Below are 24,667 nucleotides of genomic sequence, written 5' to 3'. Positions count from 1 at the left end.
ATGCTCCTAGCAGCAGAGCTGGCATCTGGCGGGCTCGGAGACGGAACCCCGCGTGGCTCCTCAGACCCACAGCTTGAACCCCCGGGGCTCGGCACCTGCGGCCTCAGCTCGTCTGCTCCTGGATTTCCAGGTGTTCAGAACTGGCCTCTTTCCGTTCCCCTCAACTCCAGGGCCTCGTGCTAATCATCCAGGCTGCAGACACGGTCTCCACCCCACGACCTGGGCCATGGGGGCAGGAAGGTCGCCACTCCGCGTTCACGTTCTCATGGGCAAAGTATTTGAATGATACCTGGCAGCACCCTCCCAGCTGACAGGAGGGACAGAAACTCTACCTTGGTGCTGCTCTGAGTAGGGCATGGGGGACTAGCAGCAGGGGTGAAGAGTGGAGGTCTTAAAGGAGCAGACGGGAACAGAGGAGTGTTTCAAGCGGACGCTCCCAGTGGAAGGGCAGTTCCATTGCTGGGAATCAGCCCTGCCCCCCCCACCCCATGGGCCCCATATGGGTGTGGGTCGTTCCCATAAACAAAGGCTGTGCCAGGCGTCCCAGAGGCCCCCTCCAACTGCTTGGCCCTCTGGGCTGGCCCACGCAGCTGCCAAGGAGGCCCAAGAAGATAAAATCTCTCTGGGCCCTTCGCAGCTCGGTCCAGACTCACAGATTAGGTCTAGGAACAACGGGGTGGGCATGGGGGTGTCGGGCTGGCAGAGCTTAGTGGGCGCCCAGCTGGTCTCGAACCCGTCTCCTAGAGAATCAGCCTGTGAGGGCAGGAGGCGGGCGAGGGTGCGCGAGGAGTGTGCAGGGGAGTGGGCTGCGGCTCTGGAGCTGTGAGCCGGCTCGCCTCTCGGGGCTGGGCCGTTGGGCCAGCTCCACGCAGCCCTGGATTCCTGGGCTCGCCGCTCCGTCCAGGGGGAGGGGAGCCCTGGGGCCGGAGCACCTGCGGCTCTGCCAGAGCCTGCCTGGAAGCGATGCAGGCCCACCCGGCCCTGTGGGGGGGAGCGGACTCCCGGTAGAAGCCCTGCATCTCCTCCTCCTGCGCCCCCAGCAGCCTCCTCCTCCTCCCTGACAGAGGGGCTTTAGCGCAGAAGCATGTTGAGCCGGGGAGGAGGCAGAATCCCGCGCCCGAGGGGCGGGGTCTCACCGGGCCTACCACGGGCCAAGCCTGACTTTCCACAGCAGCCTGTTCCCCCAAACTCCCAGGCACGGGCGCCCCTGTGCCCCCTCCACTCAGCTGTCTGTGGCATCTGCAGAGCAGTCACGGCAAACGGCCTGCGTCGCCACAGTCACCTGGGGCTCTCTGCCCTGACCACTGCTCCTCCAGGCCCCCCACAAGTCCCACCTGGAATAAGAAGGCAGAGGTGGGGGCCAGAGAGATAGCACAGCGGGAAGGGCGTTTGCTTTGCATGCGGCCGACCCGGGTTCGATCCCTGGCATCCCATATGGTCCCCTGAGCCAGGGGATGATTCCTGAGTGCATGAGCCAGGTGCTGGGCATGACCAAAAAAGACTAATAATAGTAATAATAATAATAATAATAATAATAATAATAATAATAATAGTAATAATGCAGAGCCAGGTCGCCAGAGTACAGGGAAGCCTCCAACGGGAACAGATGCCCCAGGCCCACGTCCAGCCTCAGTGGGGGAGGGGACCGGCTGCTAAGACACTTGTTGGCAGCAGAGATGAGAGTGGGGTGTCAGGAGCACCCTACCCTCCTGAGAACCACAGACACTTGAACCCAAACATCCCTGCTGGTACCGTGTGAGCCCCAGCAGCTAAGGGGCTATTGTGGGCATGTCAGCAGGTCCGGAGCGCCCCGTAGGCTGCTGTCGTGGCTGCAGTCTGAGAGAGAGAGAGGAGGAGGAGAAGGGGACGAGACTGGCCCCAGGCGTGTGGATGACACCAGCCAAACGGGAGCAGCCCCTGGACCAGAGGGGCTGGTGGCGGGGGGGGGGGGGGGGTGCAATTCCCACACGGGGATGTCGAGAAATGGCCAGAGCAACAGCTCCTGGGCACTGTTCACAGAGCGAGACTCACCCGGGGTGGTGGAGGGGAGGTTGAGGCCCAGCGAGGGTGCAGTGCTGGCGGGTCATACCTGGAACCCTGTAGGAATGGGGTCGCTAGCCTGCCACCTCACCCAGGAAAACATGCTTCAGAAATAAGGCGCCAACAAGAGTTCTCACCCCTGCCCGGGACCTCAGTAGGCAGGTGTGCAGACGGAGGGCCCAAGCTACCCTGGGTCCTTTCACGGTCCAGGAGAGGGGGAAAGGGAGAGAGGGGGAGGGGAAGGAGAGAGCGGGGGGAGGGAGAGAGGAGAGGGAGAGAGGAGGAGAGGGACAGGGAGACAGAGAGGTGGAGAGGGACAGGGAGAGAGAGGGAGGGGCAGCTGGACCATCAAGGGAATACCCCAAAGGCCTTAGAGAATAAACTGGGCACAGCAAGAAGCCACGGAACAGAACCCGGGAGCGAAAAGGCTCAAACAAATCGGCTTTGGCTCTGATGCCAATAGCGCACACGGGAACCCGCCAGGCGACAGGTCAGAGTCACAAAGCGCCCGCGTTAGGAGGACGCAGAACCCCTCGCCCTGACATCCTTGCAGGCTCTGCAGTGTCCATCTCCCAAACAGGGCGGCCAGCTCTGTCCAGAGCTTCCCAGCTGTGCTCTGGACGGCTCAGGGCCCGTGGGCGTCCGTCACCGGCCTGAGAACTGAGATTTCTCCTGGGTCGAGCCTGGGTTTCTTTCTTACATTTTTTATTGACTCACCATGAGATAGTCACAAAGTCTTTGGTGATTGGGTTCCAACCCCCATCCCTGCACCAGTGTCCTCAGTTTTCCTCCTGCCTCCTCTAGGACAGATACTTCTCCCTCCCTTCCTCCCTCCCTCCCTTTCTCTCTATCTCCCTCCCCCCTTTAAGGCACAGTGGTTTGCATGCTGTCACGGAAGGGTGTTACCGCTTTACCTCCCTTCAGCGCACTGTTCATATGACCTTGGCGTGATTTCTGTAGCTAATGGAATGGGAGTGGTGGGGACAGTGGAGTGTTTGTGCCTGGTTTCCCCCAGATGGCGCTTGTCCAGCAGCCTGAAGTGGGCCGCTTGCTCATGCCTTGCTTGTGCTCTCTCTCTCTCTCCCTCCTCTCTCTCTCCCCTCTCTCTCCTCTCTTTCTCTCCCTCCTCTCTCTCTCCCTCCCTCTCTCCTCTCTCTCTCCCTCTCTCTCCCTCCCCCCTCTCCTCTCTCCCTCCTCTCTCTCTGCCCTCTCTCTCCTCTCTCCCTCCTCTCTTTCTCTCTCCCTCCCTCTCTCTCCTCTTCCCCCTCTCTCTTCCCCTCTCTCTCCCTCTCTCTCTCCTCTCTCTCACTCTCTCTCCCTCCCTCTCTCTCCCTCTCTCCTCTCTCTCACTCCCTCTCGTCCTCTCTCCCTCCCTCTCCCTCTCTCTTTCTCTCTGCCGGAACCCACTGGCCACAGGGAACGGCTCCGCAAGCTGTGCTCTGACATCCAAGGCCTAGCTTGGATGTCACAGTCAGAGCTCAGATTTCAGCGTCTCAGCAAGACTTGGCACGGCCAGTTTGCCTAAAGCAGCACTGGGAGTCGCGTCCACCGTCCACTGTGATGCCTCTCCAGGTGGTACCGCCTGTCACTCCCCGCTAGAATTGCAATCGATGAAAAGAGCACCTTCAGCCGCCTCGGTGGGAGCCGCCTCCTGCACCTAGGACAATGCCTGACGGGCGAGGGGGCCCGTGAACCCGCGGACGCACCAGGCCTTTCGTCTCCCGTTTATGTGAGAAATATGGAGACGGGTGGACTAAATAATGGTATAATTCAAAACAATTGTTATTAGCCGAAGGAATAAATTTAAAGTATACAGACGAACAATATTTACCAGTCCCAGTGAGGATTTATAGCCGTTGCTGTAGCTCAAGTTCTGCCTGGGTCCACTGTTGTTATAAATTAGCAAGGAAGCATTTAGCTGGAACACTAAAAACAGTGATTATTCCTTTATAAAGCGAAGCCGTGGCACGCGATGACATATTTACGGTCTCCGAGACAAACATAGATCGAAATAAGGGGTGGCACCAGCGAGGGAAACCCGGGGACGGTGGACAGGGCTGCGTCTCGGAGGAGAGCACCGTGGCCCGTGCGGAGCAGAGAGCCCAGTGGACCGCAGGCACCGAGAACCGCCCGGTGTCTTTGGCAGAAATGGAAAGTCCAGATTAGACGGGAAGAGTTTCCCTCGACTTTCACTTCCTGGGGCAGTTCTGGAAATGCAGGTAGACGCCCACGAGTGCAGACCGGAGGAGGGAGTCCGCCCAAAGGCCGGAGCGGGGGCTGAGCAGGGCAGGGCTTCCTCAGAGCTGCGTCAGCATCACTGCTGGGACGCGTGTCCTGTTTGGCCCGACACGGGGAAGGAACTGGTGGCCGTCCATGGCGCTGAGGGCTCAGATGGTGAGCAAGGCTGCAGGGGGGCGGGGGGAGAGGGGGCCACCCGCACTGGTGCGTCTGGTGTTTGGAGACCGGTTTGTCGGCAAGTGCAGACTAGGCACCACCGCTCCCAACTCCAGAGAAACCAAAGTGTGCTCTCATGCGACAAAGGCGACTTTTCACTGTGATTCCTCCGGGGGGGGGGGGGGCTGGCCCCGCTCACTCCCTTCCCGGAGGGAATTGCTCATCTCCCTCAGTCACGACACAGAAGCTCTCAGAGGGCCCGCCAGCGAGAACTTGGGGTTCATTCCAAAACGCAGGCCTGCAGAGCTCTCTGGCCTCGCGAAGGCACAGCAGAGACTCGCCAGGGGCGGAGAGAGAACATCTCGAGAGCTCGGCCCGAAGCAGATCTCCGGTGACCACAATAAAGGCGGCCCCGTTCTCCCCCCTGCCCCCTGTGGGCCACTGGGCCACGCGCTCCTGTTCCTGCTTACCAGAAGGTTCTGTCCAGCACGCAGGTGCTGAATTGTTGAGCTTGGGATCTCATTACTGCAAGGAAGCGGCTGGCGGTGTAAGATCAACGCGCCCGATTTATTTACTTAGGCATCTATTTTCCGAAATTGCATTATCCACCCAGCGAGAAGCGTTCCTCCTTGCCATCCTTCTCCCTTCTCTCCAGACACTTGTTTCCCGTTGTAAGAGGCACGGAAGATAATCCATATTAAGTTGTAGGTGGTGCTTTTTATTTTCCAGACAATTTTGTCTATTAAACGACAATCGGAGACAAAGGAAGAACGGAGACATCGGTGCTACGTGCCGTGGAAGCCAAAGCCATTTCTAAATAACACTGTCAGCTGAAGACGGGGCGACTGGCAGCTCCCGGGCAAGCAAATGAGCATTGCAGCTCAAGTTTGCAAACACGAGTCTGCTGACCCCATTCCCGTGTGCTGCCGAGCCGGCAGGGGGCAGAAGCGAACTGGTTCCAGCCAAAGACCTGGGGCTTCCCGGTGTATGAGTTCCTCACGTGTGTTCTGTTGGCTGCTTCCTGCATGTGATGATTATTTTTCAGTGCCGAGTGAATCGTTTTACATAGTGCCGGGATGGAAAATAAAATGACGGCTTGTTTTTCTCTGCACCGGGCCGATCTCTGCGTGGAGAGAATCGCGCCCCTGGAAGCTGCCTCTTCTGGCAGGTGGAAGGAAAATCTTGTAAAATGCTCCCAGATGTTGGGGACCAGAGAGAGAAAATGCCAGGATGGGGATGGCGTGGGGGGTGGGACTCTGAGGTGGGCTACAGTCTGCGGGAGGAAGTGAGTTAAGAGATGGGAATTTCTGGAAGGAGGACGAAGGCGGGCACAGAGGAATGGACGGCCCCGAGATGCCCTCTCTCGCCTGTCTCCGTGGAAAGCCTGCGTCCTGGCATGCAGTATGGACGGCACCTCTGAAGGGGAGGCACTTGGCCTGCAGAGAGCGGGACACGATCAGCCGGGCCTTCGGAGGGCGGTGGCCCTGCAGGCCAGCCTGGGCTCCATCTGGGGGCGGGCGGGGGGCCAGGCCCGTGGAGACGGTGACGTGGGCCCCGCCGGAATGGGCCTTGAGGTGTGTGTGTGTGTGTGTGTGTGTGCGTGCACTTCCCCGAGTGAGGACGCGCGCGTCTGCGGGTCAGCGCCGTGGACAGGCCCAGAGGCCGTTCACCGTTGATGCCGTGGAGGAGCGTCGCCCTGGCCGCCCCAGGGCCGGCTCGTGCTTCCGCTTCCCCAGGGCGCTGCCAGCTGCTGCGTACACCCCCTCGCCCACCCGGCCTTGGGATGCTGTGCCTGCTTGGGAAGGAAACGGTGCGTCCGTGGCGAGGGTTCCGGTGGCCGTGTGCGGAGAGGGCGGTGGATCTGCCACACTCAGGGTCTGTGGGAGACGCTGTGCCCTGCGGCGTCACGGCGGGGACATGCCACTCGGGGCGACCCTCTGTCCGGAGCTCTCAGCCCGAGGGTAGAGGAGGACTCTGGCACCTTCTCAGTGCTGTCCACGTGCCCTGGTGCTGAGATGCCAGACTCCGATGAACACGGGGCACAGCCAGGCCGGGAGTGGACACACACTGGCCTCCCCACCCCTCCTCCTCCCTCCTTCCTCCCCTTCCTCCTCCCTCTTCTGCCCTCCCTACTCCCTCACTCCCCTCTTCTCCCTCCCCCTCCTTCCTCACTTCCTCTTCCCCATCCATCCCTCTCTCCCCCTTCCCCTCCTCCATCCCTCTTCTCCCTCTCCCCTCCCACCTCTCTCCCTTTCTCTTCCTTCTTCCTCCCTCTTTTTCCCTCCCTCCTCCCTCCCTACCCTTCCTTCCTCTCCCCCTCATCCGTCCTGCTTCTCTCTCTCCCCTTCCCTCTCCCTCCCTTTCTCCTTCCTTCCTCTTCTTACCTCCTGCTCCCTTGCTCCTCCTCCTCTCTCTATCCCTTCCCTCGCTCCCCTCTGCCTCACTCCTTCTCCCTTGATCCTCCTCCCTCTCCGTCATTCCTCCTCCCTCTTCTTCCCTCCTTCTCCCACACTCCCCCTCCTCTCTCTCCCTCTTCCTCCCTCACTTCCCCTCCTCACTCCCCCTACTTGATCCTCCTCCTCCCTCACTCCCCCTCCTCCCTCAGTCCTCCTCCCACACTGCCCCTCCTCACCCTCCTCCTTCTCCCTCACTCCCCCTCCTCGTTCCTCCTACCTCACTCCCCCTCTTCCCTAACTCCCCCTCCTCCCTGCTACTCCTTCACTCCCCTCACTCCCTTCCTCCTTCTCCCCACTCCCCCTCCTCCCTCACTCTCCCTTCTCACCCCTCCTCCTCTCTCACTCCCCCTCTTTCCTTACTCCCCCTCCTCCCTCCTACTCCTTCACGCTCTTCCTTCCTCCTCCTCCCTCACTCCCCCTCCTCCCTCTTACTCCCTCACTCCCTTCCTCCTCCTCCCTCATTCCCCCTCCTCCCTCCCTCCTCCTCCCTCAGTCCCCCTCCTCCCTCTTACTCCCTCACTCCCCTTCTCCACTCCTCCTCCTCTTCCCTCATTCCCCCTCCTCCCTCACTCCTCCTCCCTCAGTCCCCCTCTCCACTCTTACTCCCTCACTCCCCTTCTCCACTCCTCCTCCTCCCTCACTCCCTCTCTTTTCACTCCCCCTCCTCTCTCCCCTCCTCCCTCTCTTTTCCTCCTGACCACCCTCGGCCAATCCTCAGCAGTCCCTCTCCAGCCCCCAGCAGGTCTCATCCCAGGTAGGGGGACCCAGCGGCTCCCCCTCCTCACATGCACAGAGTGAGGAGAGACGGCAGGCGTGGGGACTGTGCGCACTCAGGGAGGGGTGGGCCCGGTAGGCCCCGTGCCTGATGCTGTGCCTGGGGGCGGCCCGAGCCTCAGTGGGTCCTGCAGCTCCCAACTTGAGGAGGCTTCATGACGGTAGAGACAGAACAGCCCCCCACACACACCCGCCCTGCCTGTCACTGGTGGAGACAGACAGGCCCCACCCCAGCCTCGCTTCCGGAAGGAACAGTGGTGCGGCGTGCCAGCCCTGTGGTGGCCTTCAGGACCGGGCTGCTCTGGGGCCGCGGGAGACACAGGTGACACGGATGGGGCTGCGGGTGACAGCTTGATCCCGGGGCGGAGCCGAGAGCTGGTGGCCTGCACCCAGGGCCCCGCCCAGGGGGTACACGGCCCCTCCTCTGTGCCCGAGCCCTGCTGCCGTGCAGGTTTCCTGGCCTGGTTGGGCTCCTGCAGGGCGTGAGGCCTCAGGATGGGACTGACCCTTGCCCGTGCAGGGGGGCCCGGGCCTGAGCTCGCCTCCCCAGGGGGCTGACTCCAAGGCCTGGTGGTGTGGCTTCTTGTCAGTTTGTCTGGGGCCATGCCTGGCTGTGCCCAGGGGTACTCCTGGTTCTGTGCTCAGAGGTCGTTCCTGGAGGGCTCAGGGGATGCTGCAAGTGTGAGGAATCTAGCCCCGGGCAGCTGAGTGTAAGGCACCCCCCACACTGTACTCTCTGTCCCCCAGGCCTGGCTTTTTATTTTGGGGGGCTGATTTTTCACCTCCGGCCAGGCGACCTGGAGCGACCTGGACTGCCTGCGAGGGCCTGCACCCACCCACCACTCCCATCTTCTCTGGCTCTCTGAAACTAGTGCACCCTCATTTCCGTAGCCTTGGGCTCGGGTGCCACCCCCTCCGCCAGGGATCAGGATACCAGAGATGTGAGGGCTGCCCCCGACCTCCACTGCGAAAAAACCTTGTGGGGGGGCGGTGGGTGCTGAAAGCCAAGATGGGCCATTTTGCTGGATCAACTCAGAGATGAGGCAAATGTGCTTCTGAGTGGAATATGAAATTTAATGCGGCTGAGTGATGCACTTGGGTGGAAATAATGCCTGGGCTAAGCACAATTTAAATGGTGCTTAATTAGTTAATATGGCAGAGAAGGAAGATCTGCGGGCACCGAGGAGGGGCACGGCCGTCGGGCCGGGCGTGCGTGCGGCCCGGCGGCCGGGCGGCTAATGGGCTGCAGGCACGTGCTCCCGGGGCCAGTCTATTAGCGTGGGGGGGGGGGCGACGGGACGCAAGGCCCTTTGTCGGCGCTGGTTAGAGGCACGCCGCGGCATCTGCTCCGGTTCCCGACTCATTTGGGTGCCAAAGAGATGGGATGCGTGATTCCAGGAGCCAGACAGGGCTGCCAGGAACTGGGGGTCCCCCGCAGTGCCGGAGCCCTGACCTGCGCCCCAAACCCTGTGGCCAGGCTGGGCCTGGTCCTCTGGGGCCTCTCCTGGCCAGCGGCCTGCCATTAGGCAGTGAGGTCAGAGCGGCAGCTTCCGCGTGCTGCACCCACTCGCCAGACGGTGCCACGTGGAGAGGCGGCCTCCACGGGAGCCCCTGAGTGCAGGTCCTGGCCCCCTTCCTCCCTTCCTGGCCCTGGGGGGCTGCACGATTGAGAGGGAATGAGCCAGGCTGAGGCAGAGCTGGGCAGCGCAGAGAGTGCAGGGGGGAGCCTGGGCTGAGGAGCGGGGGGGCAGTGCCAAGGGGCTGGAGTGCTGAGCCGAGTCTGCTGGGGTCCAGGGTGCTGGGAAGCCTTGGTCAGGCCTGCATTGGTGAGGTAGAGCTGGGGTAGGGGTGGCGGTGGAGGGTCAGAGCCTGGGGGTGAGGAGGGTATAGAGCTTGTGCCCACCTCCTTGCACCTTCCCCTCTCTCCCTGCCAGGACGTGGCTCCGCCGGGGCCGTGGCACCTTCTCCCACCTGTGCCCAGTGGCTCAGGGCTCGGCCACTGCCCTGGTCTGCTTCCCGGCCACGGGCCACCCTCCGGCCGCTCCCCCTTCTCTTTGGAGGGCCCGAGACACAGCGAGGAGACGGCACTTGGCTGTCACTCGGCCAGCCCGGGCACGTTCCCAGACACCCCACGTGGTCCCCGGGAGTGAGCACTGCCGGGTGTGCCCCCCTCCTAGAGCTCCTTGGGAGAGAGTGTGGGAAGCATCCGGGCCTGGGTGGGGGCCGGACAGGGTCTGCCCCGCCACAGCCGCTCACTGGAAATTTATGGGCTGTGAGGCTGGGGTTTGGCAAGCAGGGGGACCCTCGGGGCCACCACGGGGTGGCCGCAGCCCAGGCCTTCTCCCCGAGGAACTGCGGATGCTGGCCCTCAGCAGCAGGAAATCTGGCCGGTGGTGGTGGCGTTTCGCTCAACAAATTAGAAAGTATATAAAAAAAAACAAACATGAAAAACCAAATGTATCCTCACGCCAGCAAAAACCGTGTGTGTGTGTGTACAGGAAGGGGACAGCAGAGGAGAGAGCTCGGGGTGGGCGTGCAGGGCAGGACAGGGGCACGGAGGGGCACGCGATGAACCCGCGGGGCTCAGAGCTGGAGGAAGGGGCTCTCGATCCTGTGCGTGAATTTGTCACTCAAAGCTTTTGTTTCCGGGGGGGGACTTCCTCTCACCCCCTGTTAGCCTGAGTCGGCCCACTGGGCAGCCCAGTATTCCTGGGCCAGCCGGTAGTGCAAGCAAGTGTGCGTTGTGGCGTCTGGATTCAAACCCTCCACACGCTAACCACTGTGCTACCTCCAGGTCCCAGCACCCAAGCTCATAAAATCCATAGCACAAGGCTCCTAGTGCCCAGGGATGCTGGAGACTGTGTGCCACCTGCCACCAAGCCAGCCACCTGCTCTGCCCGGCTTCCTGTGCAGCCATAGAGCCTCCAGGCAGCTTGGTCATGGGGACGGGCCGCAGCACCATCACTCACCTGAGATCGATCTCACAGGGAGCCAGGGTGGTGGGGGGCGACAGCCCCAACCTGCCGCCGCACAACACGCCATCAGGGCTGCCCGGCGGTGCCTCCAGCACCAGGCTCGGGTTCTTAGAGCACCCGGGACCCGATGGGAATGGACGTGCAAGGGGGAGGGGTCCAGGGGGGTTTGCTGTCCCCTAGCCAGGTCACCGCGCCCCCCGGTGAAATGCTCGGCCTGTCCCAAGGGGAACCGCACGTGTGGTGGGCTCTGGGGATAGGCAGGCTGAGACAGACGGCAGGCACAGTGCCTGCATGCGGGGGCGCAGAGGAGCACGTGGGAGAGGGTCAGCACACAGGGGGCCCGGGTCAGGGTTCTCCAGAGACCCCGGCAGGACGCACCTGCCAGCAGGCTGGGAGCTGGAGCTGGCACAGGGACCAGGGGTGCGGCAGCTTCTCCGCCTTTTGGCCACGTGCTGGAGACTGAGGCCATGCCTGGCACCCGGAGAAGGGGCACGTGGTCACTCACAGGAACTTCACTCGGGCAGCTGTGAGGTGAGAGCTGAGCATCGGAGAAAAGCCAGGGAGGGAGGGAGGGTGCAGGGAGTGAGCATGCTTGGGTGTTGGCGGTGATTTAATTCATGGGTGCAGAGCTCAGAAGCAGAGGTGAAGAGTGAGCACAGAAAGGGCTGGGGCCGGACCTCTCAGGGCTCGGCAGGAAAGAACAAGCCAGCACCTGGGGACAGGAGGGACACTGACAGGGCTGGCACGCTCAGGCCAGGAGGTTCGATCCGGTAGTACCGTGTGGACGCCCCTGCGGCCGTAGGAGCTGCTTCCTGGGCCAGCCAGGTGGGGTGTGCACGGGGAAAGCCGGAACAGCAGACACGTGAGCCAGCCTGGGTAGGGCCCGGGTCCCTGGCATGCCTGTAACCCACTCTCCCAGCTGTGTCCAGCCAGCCCCGAGGGGCTGGTGGGGTCCTGTGTCACGCTCCAGCTCCACGCAGGGTGAGCCCAAGAGCCGGGCACCGGTGGAGGTCAGAAGCATGAGGCTGTGGCCAGAGCCACGCACACAGCAGGGCACTGGTCTTGCAGGTGGCAGACCCAGGTTTGGTCCTCGGCACCCCCTCGGGGCCTCTGAGCTCGCCAGAGCCGGGAGTCAGCCCTGAGAAAAGTGACTGCGATAGAGAACCGAACCACTCCCCAGATAGAGAGGAGGCCACGGCATCTCCGAGTCCTTCCCCGGGCGGTGGGGGGGGGGGGCGGGTGGCTTGCTCGCTAGTCCCGTTACCGCTGGGGGGCATTGAGCCCCTAGATGTGCCCTCTGCATGGGGCCCTCCATCCGCGTTCTTCCAGGTCTCGATTTTCTGGGGAGTGGGCTGGGGCTGCAAACTCCACCATCTGCTGCCATAAACCTGTCGCTGTTCGCTCTCTACCGTGTGAACTCCGTTTACCCATCGAATTGATTCATCAGTGTCATCCTTAATGGGCCTTCGGGCGGCTTCCGGCGGGGCGCTTATGTAGGCTTGTCACTCTGAACGTCTCTGCATCTGTCTGTGGATGAACACGTGTGAGCAGTTATTGGGGCATAAATTTAAGCGCAGACGTGCTGAGTCCTGGGGTGCACATATGTTGGTCTCGCAGTCATGACAGCCAGAGAGAGAACTGCCGGCAAGTAGACGGAGACTGGCTCTGCCGTGACGTGGGTCCTGGGTGCCGTCGAGTTTTCCTTGGTGCTGATTTTGCCCTCGAGGAACACCGGCGGCCCTGTGGCCTCACGTCCGTGCATTTCTCGGGGCTTGACTTTAGTCAAGCGCTTTGATTTTGAATCAGCCTCTGACAGGGATCAAACCCAATGTCTACAGTTGTCAGGACCCCTGAGACTCTGCATGGACAGGCCCTTCTTGGAAAGGACAGTGCTGAGATGCCCGAGGGGCAGTGCCACGGCTGCCCAGACTCCTCCAGCTCACACGTGTCTACGCCGGAAGTGAGAGGTTTCCGCTCAAGGCATTTGTGTCTTTGACCATCTTCACTTGAGAGTTTCTTGTGAGACTTTCATCCTAGCTGGGAGGCCGAGAGAAGCAGCATCCCAGGGGAACCCAGTCCCGTGAGGCCACTTCCTTCCTTCCAGCTGGTTTGTGCTTTCTAGAAGTTTCTGCGCCGAAGGATATGCTGGTTTCAACTGTTGATTCCCAGGTTGAGATCACGGCCCGCGCTGCCTTCCCCGTCCACTGTCTCACCCCCAGTCCATCTCGGTAGTGCTCCTGGACTCTCCATGTGTCTCTGGGGTGGACGCGGGCCTTCTGTTGGGCTGTGGGCATTGTAGATCACCCCTCACTGACTCTTCCTGCAGCTTCGGGGTCACCATCAAGTCCTTCTTTGCCTTGTCCATCGTGTGGGCTTATAGCCGATGCCATGCCAGGGAGCCCCACCATGGCCTCTGTCCCCTCTCTGGAAGCCCAGGGCAGCACGGTGAGCCTCGGTGAGTAGGAGGAACGCTTTCTGAGTGCCCTGCCTCCACCCTCGGCCTCGCTCACCCCAGGGTGCTCTTTAGCACAGTTGTAAGATGTAGCAATTTCTTAAGACTCGGGGGTGGGGGTGCCCTTTGCTTTGGCAAGAATAGAAACAGCTGCTCGAGCGGGTAATGCTGCCGGGGGTTGGGGACGGGAACTGGGCCTGGCCTCTGGGAGCGGGGGAGACTGTCCGCCTCTCTCTGGACCCCCCTCTGCTGTCCCCTCCCGTCTGGTCTCTCAGGATGAGACGTGATTTATTGACGAAGGCATGGGCCAGAGTTGGAGGCTCAGACTCTGCCCTGGAGGTCTCAAAAGCCTCAGAGCATGCCCTGGAGGGTTGCGGGGACACACAGAGAGACACCCCACTCTCCCCGGAGATCCTGGGCCCAGACCGGACAGCCGGTGTCACTTGCTGCCTAGATGAGACCCACAGCCACCACTGAACCCAGCCCAAGGGTCTGGGGGGCGTTGGGGGGTCACTGTGTCTTGAGGACAGTGTCCTGCCATCAGAGTCTCGACAGCATCCCCCCTACCCACACTGGCCACCTGAGCCCAGTGGACAGGGGTCAGGGCAGAGGCTGTGGATGAAGGAGGGACTGCATGCAGGTAACAGAGGAGGAAGGCAGGGACCCCCACCTAATGACCTGGGCTCATCCCAGCCTTCATGGGTGGGGGCTGCTGTGGTTCCGATGGGCAGAGGGGCAGAAAGCAGAGTCAGCTTTCGAGTCTGATGTTGGACACCCATGGGTGACAGGGGGTCCGGCTTGGGCTTGAGCAGAAGGAAACTCATGAGGATGCCTTGTTTGCGGTGCGGATTTCTCAGCGCCACGCTCTGAAATCTAGAATTCTTGTGCTCGGGGGTCCCGTAGGGCCCAGGCAGCTGGGGAGATGGAATAAGGACCTGGGCCTTCATGTCCGTTTTGTTGGCTCTGGCCAAGAAGTTAAAACAACAAGCAAACCCCACGTCAGCCATCAACACCTTCACCCCGACTGTGGCACGACGGGAGCTGGAAAGAGGCGGAATGCGCACCTGGAACTGGCCCTCACTCGTGATGAAACGGTTCTGCAGGGCACTGTGTCTCTAGACTAGGAGGATCCAAAGGTCCAAAGGTTGACCCCCACGTAACCGGCAGTGTTCGGGTCCAGCAGGGAGTGGGAAAATACCCGTATAGTTACCCGGGTATAAACCGGTGCTTAGCACACGCGGGGGCTCTCCACACTATCGGCCCCTCTGGGGGCGGCGTGTCAGTTCTCTTCTTCATTCATGTCACGGATTTCCCGCCATGCTTGCTTAAAGTGGCCTCTCTGGGGGGACACGGTCTCTTGAGGGACTGGACACTCGTACTTGGTAGGGACTCACCGTATCTCAGTCTCCTTGCGACGGACAGGCCTGTATCGTGTGCCCGTGCACTTTGTGGGTGACGCTTTGTTCTGTTTGTTTTTCGGGGGGCAGGGGGCCCACTCGGCGGTGCTCAGGAGCCATTCCTGGCTCTGTGCCCAGCAGTGCTCCTGAGACCACATGGGGGTGTGGAGGATCGACCGGGGTTGCCACCTTCGAGGCAGGTGCCTCCCACAGCCACTCTCTTGGGCCCCACACGTGACATTTTTTCAAGGCGGAAAAAACTCCCCACTCCCCAGTCCGTCCATGTCTGAGATCTCTGCGTCCCTCTCACTCATCCTCCGTGCTCACCCCCTCCTTGCTGACTGTCCACGCAGGGGCGAGGGGGGTGCCGGCTCACAGGGGCGCCGAGTCCCCTCCAGAGCACAGGACGGGGAGACGCCTGAAGTCTGGAATCCGGGCACCCTTCCCCATGTCCGCCCGGCCCCGTCTTCTGCCCTGTTCCTTCCCAGCCCCCGGCCTCACCCGTGGATCTGGTCGAGGCCCTGGCAGAGAAATGAGGCCTGTGGTGTTTGGGGGATTTTTTTTTTAAGTGAGACAAGATTTTAAGCTGGGAGTTGGCGAGCGTGCCGGCTTCAGATGGGAGCCATATGCTCCCGCCTCCACCTGGCAGGTTCTCGGGACCCTTCAGGCTCGCTGTCAGCCCCCCCGGGAAATATTTGCTCTCGAGCTGCCTGGCTGCTTGCACAGCAGAAGGTCATGCGCGGAGGGGGGAGGCCTGCACGGGCCCAGGGGCCTGCACGGGCCCAGGGGCCCGCTGCTGGGCGCCGAGGCTTCTGCCAAGGGGCAGGGCCGGAGGTCGGGGGCAGGGGCCGTGGAGGGTGAAGTGCCAAGTCCAGTGTCCAGCGTTCGGGCCTCCGTGAGGCTGCTTCCGCCTGCCCGCCTCGAGACAGGAAACCGGAATGTTCCCGCCTGGCTCGTGGTCCAAGCCTCTCCTGCTCTCCAGGGCTCCTGGGCTGAGGCACTGCTGAGTTCTTTCTTGGCGGGGGGGAGAAGGAAAAAGAGGCAAGGTGACGTGTGGCGGGTGGGGCCTATTTTTCGGGATCTCTGCCCCGAACGGTCTCTGCCGTCTCTCCAGCCCGTGTCGCCTGCCCACCCGTCATCCCTCCATCATCTCCCCGGCGCCCTGTGAGGTGCCTCTCACCCATCCCCTCCCTCCATCACTCTGATCATGGCTGTGTCATCGCTCCATCACCCGTCACTGGCCCTGTCCAGCTCCGTCTCCTCTGCCGCTGTCACCACTCCACATCTCGCTCCCCGGCCAGCTGGCTCCTCCCCTCCCTCCTCTCTCCTCCCCCTCTTCCTTCTCCCCTCCTTTCCCTCCCCTTCCCCCTTCCCTCTTTCCCTCCCTCTCCCCCTCTGCCTCTTCCCCCTCTTCCCCCTCCCTCCTCCCTCTCCCCTCCTCTTCTCCTCCTGCTCAGTCTCCCCCCACCCCAGTCCATGCAGGTTAACGAGATCAAGTGACATCTCAGGGAAGGAGAGCGCCAGTAGACAGGATGGGGGCGCTGCTGTGTGGGCCGGGGGTGGGGTGGGGTGCGGCTGGGGTGCATGGGCCCCTCCCCAAGGCAGCGGCCACTATTGGCCATTCCATGGGCTCCAGTGTCGCCAGCTCCACATGTGTGCACCCCGCCAGGCCCCCCCCCAACTCCCTGCATTCCCCGGAAATGGCCGACCCCTGGGAGGTGTGCGGGGGTCCTGCGCTCTTACCCCTCACAGAGGGACCCTGGAAGCCCTAGAGCAGAGGCCCCACAGAGCTCTCTCCCCCAGGCTTGCTCTCAGCTGCGGAATGGGGGAGGTGGCGGGGAGCGGGGCCCCCCAAGACCTGGCTGGGTAATGACTGCGGCCCGGTGGTCTTTCCTGCCCTGGGAGTTAACTGCTGACGAGCTGTTTCCCCCAGGGCCCGTGACGAGTGATGACAATCCGTTATTATTACCACAAAGGGGAGTGGCTGGGGCTTCCTGTGGGCTCTGGGGTTGGTTCTCACAGCCCTGGCCCCGCGGGACCCTCTGCTGGGTGGGCTGAGCACCCCCCATTCCTGCAGCAGCCTGTCCCCCACTCTGCAGCGGGGGGAGAGTCTGGGTGCCCCGCGCCCCTCTGGGTATGTGACAAGGGCCTGGGCCCCAGCAGGACACAAGTCCCCAAAATGCCAAGAAGGGGGTGGGTGCTTCCTGGAGGGGGTCCCGGCCATCCAGACACCGCACCTGAAGCCCGGAGCAAACTCAGCTGGAGGATCGGCAAGAAGCTGGGTAATGGCAGAAGCAGGAAGCCGCCCAGCACTGAAGCCTCTGTGTGCCAGCTGGGGGCGTGAGCCCATGTCCTGGGCACATTCCCGCGGGACCTGAGCGCGGACCCGGCAGACACAGTGGCCGTCCTGGGACAAGCCCACTGGGGTGTTCTGCGTCTCTGCACAGGGCCGAGATCCTTCTGGAAAATCTGCCCCCCACCAGGCCACCCTAGAAACTGGCCCCAGGCTAACTGAGACTAATGGCCTGGCACTGACCAGGCGGCAGAGCTCCTGGATCTAAACCCAATCCTCTGGCCACCTCTGATGGTGTCCAGTAGGACTGGACGAGAAGGACAGAGAGGACCCTAGAGCTGTCCACATTTGCCACGATGAACAGCTGTTCCCACACCGGTCACGGTGCTCCCGTCTTCCCTTCCCTACTTCCTTCCTTCCTTCCTTCCTTCCTTCCTTCCTTCCTTCCTTCCTTCCTTCCTTCCTTCCTTCCTTCCTTCCTTCCTTCCTTCCTTCCTTCCTTTCTTCCTTCCTTCCTTCCTTCCTTCCTTCCTTCCTTCCTTCCTTCCTTCCTTCCTTCTCTCCTACCTCCCTCCCTCCCTCGTCCACCCTCCCTTCTCACCGGCTCCCCAGCTGCCTCCCTTCTTCTGAATCTGTGGGATTTTTTTCTCCCTCGGTTCCTCTTGAGTCCAATTTTAGCAGCTGTTGTCCTTCAACTTCAGTTATTAAGGACGGGACGTCTCTTTCTTCAGAAAATGTATTCAATACTATGCTCAGTGAACAATTATTGATCACCCCCCGCCGAGCTGGAGCAGAGCCGGTGACAAGGACAAAGGCGTGACGCTGCGGGTTCTGGAACCATCCCCTTCCCTTTATCTGGACGCGGAGGTGGGGCCGAGCATCCCGCCCCATCGCCTTTTCTTGCTTGTCAGGACCGGGGGAGGTGATGAACTTGCACCCTGTCTGCCAGCGACAGAGTGACAGATCGGCGCCCGGCTGCAGGCTGGGCTGCTTCTCAAAGGTTCCTCAAACTGCCTGAGCGGGGGCGGGGCTGGTTCAGGAGGCTTCTCTCTCTCTGCTTCTTGGGGAAACGCTTCCTGGAGGGTTTTTGCCGCCGCCTTCCTTGGACAAAATGCCTCAGAGCTCTGTGCCCGGTAAAAGTGCATCTGCCCATCCCCTGGCCCCCAGATTTGTGCTCTGAGCCATCCCGGACTTGGGGTGGGTTCGTGAAGGTGGGCTGAGCGTGGCAAAGGTCACTGGGGTCAGGCGAGAGAGTGGGACCAGCCAGGGCCGAGCTGTTCTCTGGGGTGCTGGTCAGGTGGCTGCTCCGGGGAGCTCAGGTGTGACAAAGGCGGTGGCGGGGCCCGGGGTGCCGCATGGGTGGGCTCCTGCACGTCCAGCCTTGTGAACCCACAGCCCTCCCACAGGATGGCTAACCACTTCCTGGACCGACCCACACCCACCCCCACACCACTGGGTTCCAACAGCCCCCATGTTCCTTAGCACCAGAGACGGGATGACAGGTCACACTGGTGAGATGTCCACCTCAGGGGCCCGTGACAGATGTCCATGTCAGGGGCTCGTGCACAGCTGTCCATGTTGGGACAGTGTGCAGATGTCCACCTCGGGGGCCTGTTCTTCACCCAGGCCATTTTCCATCCACATACCAGTTTGGGGGATTCTTTTATATTCCTGGGTCTGTACGGGACAGCTCCCAAATCCCGCCTCCCGTCTGTGACCTGTATTTTTATGTCTTTGTTCTTTTTCTTTTTCTGTTTCTTTTTTTTTTTTTTAGCTTTTTGGGTCACACCCGGCAATGCTCAGGGGTTACTCCTGGCTCTGCACTTAGGAATTCCTCCTGGTGGTGCTCAGGGGACCATATGGGATGCTGAGAATCAAACCCGTGTCAGCCTCTTGCACGGCAAATGCCCTACCCACTGTGCTATCGCTCCAGCCCCCTTATGTCTTTGTTCTCTTGGCCGTGGACCCCAGGGTGCTCTGGAGCAATCCAGTTGGGGCAGGGGGGCACTAGAGTAGCTTCAACTACTACTGGGGCGGGAGGAGTGGTCACTCTGCTTGTGACCACTATCTTGTTCATTTGAAAAGGTGAGATTTCCAGAGAGGCACCGGTATTTTTTTTTCTCTGAAAAGAAGAGTCAAATCAATGTGGGAGCCTCAAGCGTGTGTAGCATTGTTGCTGAGAGCGTTTGCCTGCCCAAATCCTGAGCACGGTCTCGTGCGTCCTCTCGGGTCCGAGAGGTTGGGGGCGAGGTGCCTGTCATGCGTGGTGTGGGTGCAGAGTGAGTTCTGTGTGTCTGTGGACTGGTCTGTCGGACCCACCTGCTGCCTCTGGGCACCTCGTTTGACCAGACGCCCCGGGAGCCCTTCCCCAGGGCCTTGCGCTCTGTCCAATAGCATGACATCAGCGGAAGCCTCTGCACACCTGCCTGTGCCTGGGTCACAGCAGGGGGAGTTTTCTAAACGTTTCTTGTATTTCGTCTGGACCGTGAGTCTTCAGATTCGAGCCTCTGAAATTTCCAAATATTTAGTGAACCACCGCCCCCCCATTCAGATTCCTGACGCCCTTCTGCTCGGATGACCTGGAGACCTCCATCCCCTGTGAAGGTGCTGACACACGTTCCAGGGACCAGACTGGGGTCTTTCCTAAAGGATGCTCACAGCCCTCTGGACACGGCCCTGCGCCTGCGGCCCGGGGGACGGTGCGGCTGCCAGCCTCCTGTCACTGTCCAGTCTTACTTCTCACTGGGGAGGAAGGAATCATGTTCCGGGCATCACTGGGGGTCCCTTTGCACCCCCACCCCCTCCCTCCTTCCATTCTGTTGTGCCCGCCCTGCTGTGTACGTCCGTGTGTGACTAATGCTTCTTCCCTGTGCTTCGATCGTGGTGTCACCATTCCGAACCCCTCGTTGAGGCCCCTGGCGTTCGGTAGGGGCTCTGTGCTGTGCCCGCCTGTCAGCCGCCCTCTTGTTTAACTGGGACCCATTTGCCCCTTCGCGGCTAAGGTGGGCCTCCTGGGGGAAGAGGGTGTCTTGCTTAGGAGTTTCTGTCTGTTGGCGGCCCACACCCAGGGCCGCTCCGGGCTCACACCTGGCTCTGCACCCAGGAATCATTCCTGGGTGGGGGCACCACAGGGCATGCCGGGGATAGAACCCTGGTTGGCCACATGCCAGGCAGGTGCCCTACCCCTCGGACTATCTCTCTGGCCCCTGGTGAGAGCAGTGATGTGGTCCTGGGAGTCTGGGGTGCCTGTGCGTGCCGTTTGTTTCTGCTCTGCCCTCCCGCAGCCTGGCCTTCGGGCTGTGTGAACTGGATCCTTGTCCTCCCTCCTCTGGGTCCCTCAGGCTTTGGGTTACTGTTCCCTGCCAGGGGGGTTGCCTGCACAGCAGAGCCTGGACGTGCTCGGCCCGCAGCCTGCCTCAGCTCCACGCTGCTTTCCAGCGGGTGGCCTGTGAAGGCCTGGGTTCCAGTGCCCTCTTCCGCGCCCCCATCTCTACTGCCCAGCCCCCAGCCTCCGTCACCCCCACCACACACACACACACACACACACACACACACACACACACACACACACACTCAGAGCATCGCCTGTGCACCTTCAGCTGCTGTATTTAAGAGAAAAGCAGGGTGGGAGAGAGGGGCCAGGGCTAAGGAGCCCGGCCGGGGGCCGATCCCAGGTCCCAGTGGGCGAGAGTCATGGGGAATGACACCCACACCCCGAGTAGAACTGAGAGAGAGGAAAGACGAGAGGGGAAGGGTGGGGGAGGGGGCTCCTGCGGGCTGTGGGCCACATGGTCACTGGCTCTGCTCTGCCCTGGGGGCTCCGAGCACCCCTGACCACCCCCCACCCCCCGCCAGCATCTTCTCCCAGATCCTTCCATCCCGCTCAGTCCGTGTGTCTCTGCTGCTGGGGAACGTCTGTGTCAGGAAATCCGGGTGAGACGCTCCATGTGGAGGGCGGGGCCTCCTGAGCCCTCTTGGGCACTGTCCACCCGCACTGCCCCACGGCCGGGAGATGTCTCTCCAGCCCCGGCCCAGCCCAGCGGGTTCGCCATCCTTTGCTGCTGCTGGGCTGTGTGAGGGTCAGTGCCCTCACGCGCCCCGGGGTGGGGTGGACGCCCTCCTTGCCTGAGCGCCGAGAGACTTGGTGGACGCGGCTGTGGAGGTGTGTGAGCCCGGGGGCCGAGGGCTCCTGCAGGAGGCAGCCGTCGGGGAGGGCCGGGCCCTTCCGGCAGGGAGCAGGGCCAGGCGGAGCTCTGAGCCCCAGACGAGCAGCCCCGGGGTTGGGGGCACTTCCCCCTCACGCCCAGGCCCCCACCCCTTCCTCTCCTCCCCACCCACCTGCACAGGTGTGCCCTCACGTGCCCGAGCTCCTGCCTGGCCCCCCCTTTCCTGGCAGGCCCCAGGAAGTGCCCAGATCCCCTGCCCATCTCCTCCAAGCCCCGGGCTGCCCCTGTTTGCACTGGTTCTCTCTCAGCCCCTCTGCTCTCCTGGCTCCTGCCCGTGGCCCAGCACACAGGGAGTGGCCCCTGGGGCCGCAGCTGCTCAGCTCAGCCCCCGTGCCCTCCCGCCTCCATTTCTCTGCAGGAGGTGAGTGCTGACCCTGACTGCTGGTATCAAGGCGGGCACCGGGGTGCAGTGGGGGGCCTGGGCACCGTATTCCCGAGATGCAAGGGTGCCTCCCCTCCGCCCCCCGGCGTCCCAGGCCGCAGAGAGAGGCAGGAAGCGGCAGCTGCCGGGACCCGGTGCTGGCGATATAATGCAGCCTAATTGCACATCAATCACCATTTATTTAAATGTAGTGTAATTAGAGCAAAAACCCTGATTTAAACATAACTTTATCAAATGCTGCTCCCTCCAGCTCCGTCTGCCCTTCCCTCATGGGCCAGATGCCAGGGCCGTGGGCCGGGCGGGTCACGGGCTCCACATCTGGGTTCACTCCCCCCCCTGCCCTGTTCTTCCCGACCCCCAAACACAGGTCACCGCTGAGGGCCACAACAACTGGGGGAACCCAGGGTCAGCCCCCGGAGACGGATGGTGGAGAGGCCGGAACCTTCCCCGCTGCCCCCCCACACACAGTGGGACGGCCACAGCCTGGCGTCCCTGCAGCAGGGCTGCAGCTGGGAGAGGGAAAGATTCCTCCTGCCGGAGACACTCATGGTGGGGTCTCGGGGCGTCTGTGTGGGCCCTCGGCATGTGCCTGAGCAGTCACGCCCTCTCCTCGGCGGGAGAATCCACCCCCAGTGTGGCCGGAGCCACGTGTCTGCTCAGGGCTGTCCACCACCAGCAGCAGCTACCCCCGGGCCACGCCGCCTCCACCCTCCCCGGATAGCCGCGACTGGGGTGTCAGTGGGCTCCAGGCTCCACTGCGGCCCACCGAGGTTGGAGAGCACGGGCGGCCGCTGTGGGCCGACACTGGGCACGGTGGGTTTCACCATGCCATGCAGCGTGCCACTTGACTGCAGCAGACTTTTCACGGGCAGGCTCCTGACAGAACTGCATGTCGCCGACTCCAGGCCCCGTTTCCCCTCCGGGCGGGTGTCAAGGAGGCGGGAAGAGGTGCTGGGGCAGGCGGGAGGGGTCTTCCCCAAGGCCACAGAGCTGATGAACCGCCCTGGGCTGAGAGTTCATCTGCTTGGTCCTTTCCCACAGCAAACATGCCCGCCCCGCTGCCCCCCTTCCCTTCCCTCTCCCACCTGACATGCAGTCGGTCTGCAACCTCCACCCGGCGGCCTCGGGGAGCCAGCTCGTCAGCCGGGGGGACGAGGCTAGTGCACGGCCCAGCACGGGCCCCCATGCTGCTCTTCCCACTGGTGTCCCCAGGCTGCCCGAGCTGCGGGCCACCGTCCTCTCCTCCTCCCAGTCTCCAGCTGCAGCCCTGCTCCGACGGGGGAGTGGCTGGGGCACGTGGACCAGCCACGTTGGCCGCTGCGCTGCAGAGACAAGCGCCTGCACGCCCAGCTGGTGGCTGAAGCCTGTCTCCACGCTCGGCAGTGGGGAGTGCTCTGTGGCCGCCCCGAGGCCAGACCGGGCTGCAGTCCTGTCCCCCCACTTCCCCCCATGCCCACTGCGGGCAGGTGAGGTTTTCCTGCCTTTGGCTGGGGCATTATGGGGCGGCCAGGAGTGAAGGATTTGGGGTGTGTCAATAGTCAAAAAAGAAAAAAAAAGCATAAACAGGAGTTTTCCCGCCTGTCTGTCCCCCCGCCCCCCCACCCCAATGGAAAACAAACATGCCCAGACTGACCACATGTGCACGACATCTCGTGGCATTTTGTGGCTGGGGCTTTGCATTACAGCATTTGCCCTTCAAGGGGTCTTTGCTTGGTGTGTGTGTGGGGGGGGGGGGCAGACACTGAAAACTGGAGAGAGAAACGCCCGAACCTGGCTTGAACCCAGCAGCCAGCGTCAGGGTGGGGGTGGGGGCAGGGTGCGGGCTCCACCATGGGGCCACAGGCCAGGGCCAGCATGCAGGTGTCCAAAGGTGGCAGATCAGGGTGGTGGCCGGGCTGATTCTGTGTGGGACTGTGCGGGTACAAGTTGGCGTCTGAAGGCCAGGGGGCTACAGTGGCAGGGAAGCAGAGGGAACTGGATTAGTGGACATGACCCAGAGCAGGGGCAGGGAAGTGGGGGTCCGAGAAGCCAAGCCCGCTTCTCTCTCCTGCAAAGGTCTAAAAGACCCCGTGGTGGTCAGGCCAGGCCAGTCCTGCCGCTGCCCCTGGTGGAGGCCTGAGCCCCAGCACTGGGCGGGCGTCTGCGAGTCTCTGAGTTCTGATTCCTGTGACTCCCGGTCTCCGTCAGCATCCGCACGGGGCGAGGACGTTCCACGGTGTGCGGGAGTGACTGTGTCTGCAAGCTCCGCCCCGGGGGGGGGGGGGCTGTGGGCAGCTCTCGCCCTGCTGGGCCCCACCTGCCAGCTCTGCAGCAGACCCGCAGGGTCCTGCCGAGGGCCAGCAGCATCTGGGCCCCCACTGCGCCGTGGAAGAACATGCCGGGGGTCGCCTTTGTTCGGTGCTCTCTAGAAATGCTAGAGAATCCCCGTGCCTCGGGACAAGTCTGGCTTCTGTCCCTGCGGGCGGGGCTCACCCCGGCCAGCAGTCACAGCAGGTCTCTGGGGGAACCCCACCCCACCACTGTGTGGGGGACAGGGCCGCAGCCATCAGGGGACCCTGGAGATGCAGGGCCTGGCTTCATCCTGAGCGCGTGTGTCGGGGGGGAGGGCGCTTCTCTCCCACTGGCACCTGCGGGGCCTTTCTGTGGGAGCCCCGCCCTCCTGCGGAGCCGGTGCAGAGTCTTGGGTCTGCGTCTTGCCCGAGTCCCTGCCTCATTCGGCTGTTCCAGGACCATCTGTGTCCACATGCGCGTCTGCTGGACACTGGTGATGAAGCACCGGGGTGGGGAGTGAGACCCCCTTCCTCTTGCTGCCCCCTTGCACCTGCTGGAGCCCTTGGGCTGAGGATGTGACTCGGTTTCCCAGGAGCGGAGTCGATGGCTGTGTAAGACATTGAGTCCTGACTTCTGTCCAGGGTGTCGGCCATGGCATTCGAAGGCTCAAGACTTAGCAGGGGGCTCCCAGGACCCCCCCATGACAGCTGGGGTGGAGCTCCCTGAGCCAGGCTGGAGACGGCCTTATCCCCGCCCTCAGGCCTCCCTTGGTTCTGTGATGTGGACGTACACAGCCACAGGGGCCAGCAGGCCCGAGTGCTGCTGAGTGGGCCCCGAGGCCCATGCTGACCCCTCTGTCTGCTTCTGGCAGGTCGTGTAGGGTTTGGGGTCCAGCAGAGGGAGAGGGGTCAGCAGGGGCCGCCCCTATGCAGGGTCACCTTCCTGTCCACCTTTCGTCCATGCTCCTCCAGGCTAGCTCCTTCCTGTGGCTCTATGGAAGGACAGTT

At 62.2% G+C, this 24,667-nt stretch overlaps 1 protein-coding gene across 1 annotated transcript in view; it reads left to right on the top strand.

Annotated features, from left to right (window-relative positions):
• AGBL1 (AGBL carboxypeptidase 1) overlaps positions 1–24,667 on the top strand; it is a 220,691-nt gene that overhangs the window by 182,722 nt on the left and 13,302 nt on the right. Inside the window, exon 23 of the mRNA XM_055143569.1 lies at positions 13,242–13,253. Within this exon, the coding sequence (XP_054999544.1) occupies positions 13,242–13,253 (12 nt within the window). The remainder of the gene's footprint in view (positions 1–13,241; positions 13,254–24,667) is intronic.

Source organism: Sorex araneus, chromosome 6 (genome assembly GCF_027595985.1).
Source record: "Sorex araneus isolate mSorAra2 chromosome 6, mSorAra2.pri, whole genome shotgun sequence".
NCBI lineage: Eukaryota > Metazoa > Chordata > Mammalia > Eulipotyphla > Soricidae > Sorex > Sorex araneus.
Note: the sequence above shows the minus strand (reverse complement) of the source record. Positions and strands in the feature narration are given on the sequence as shown.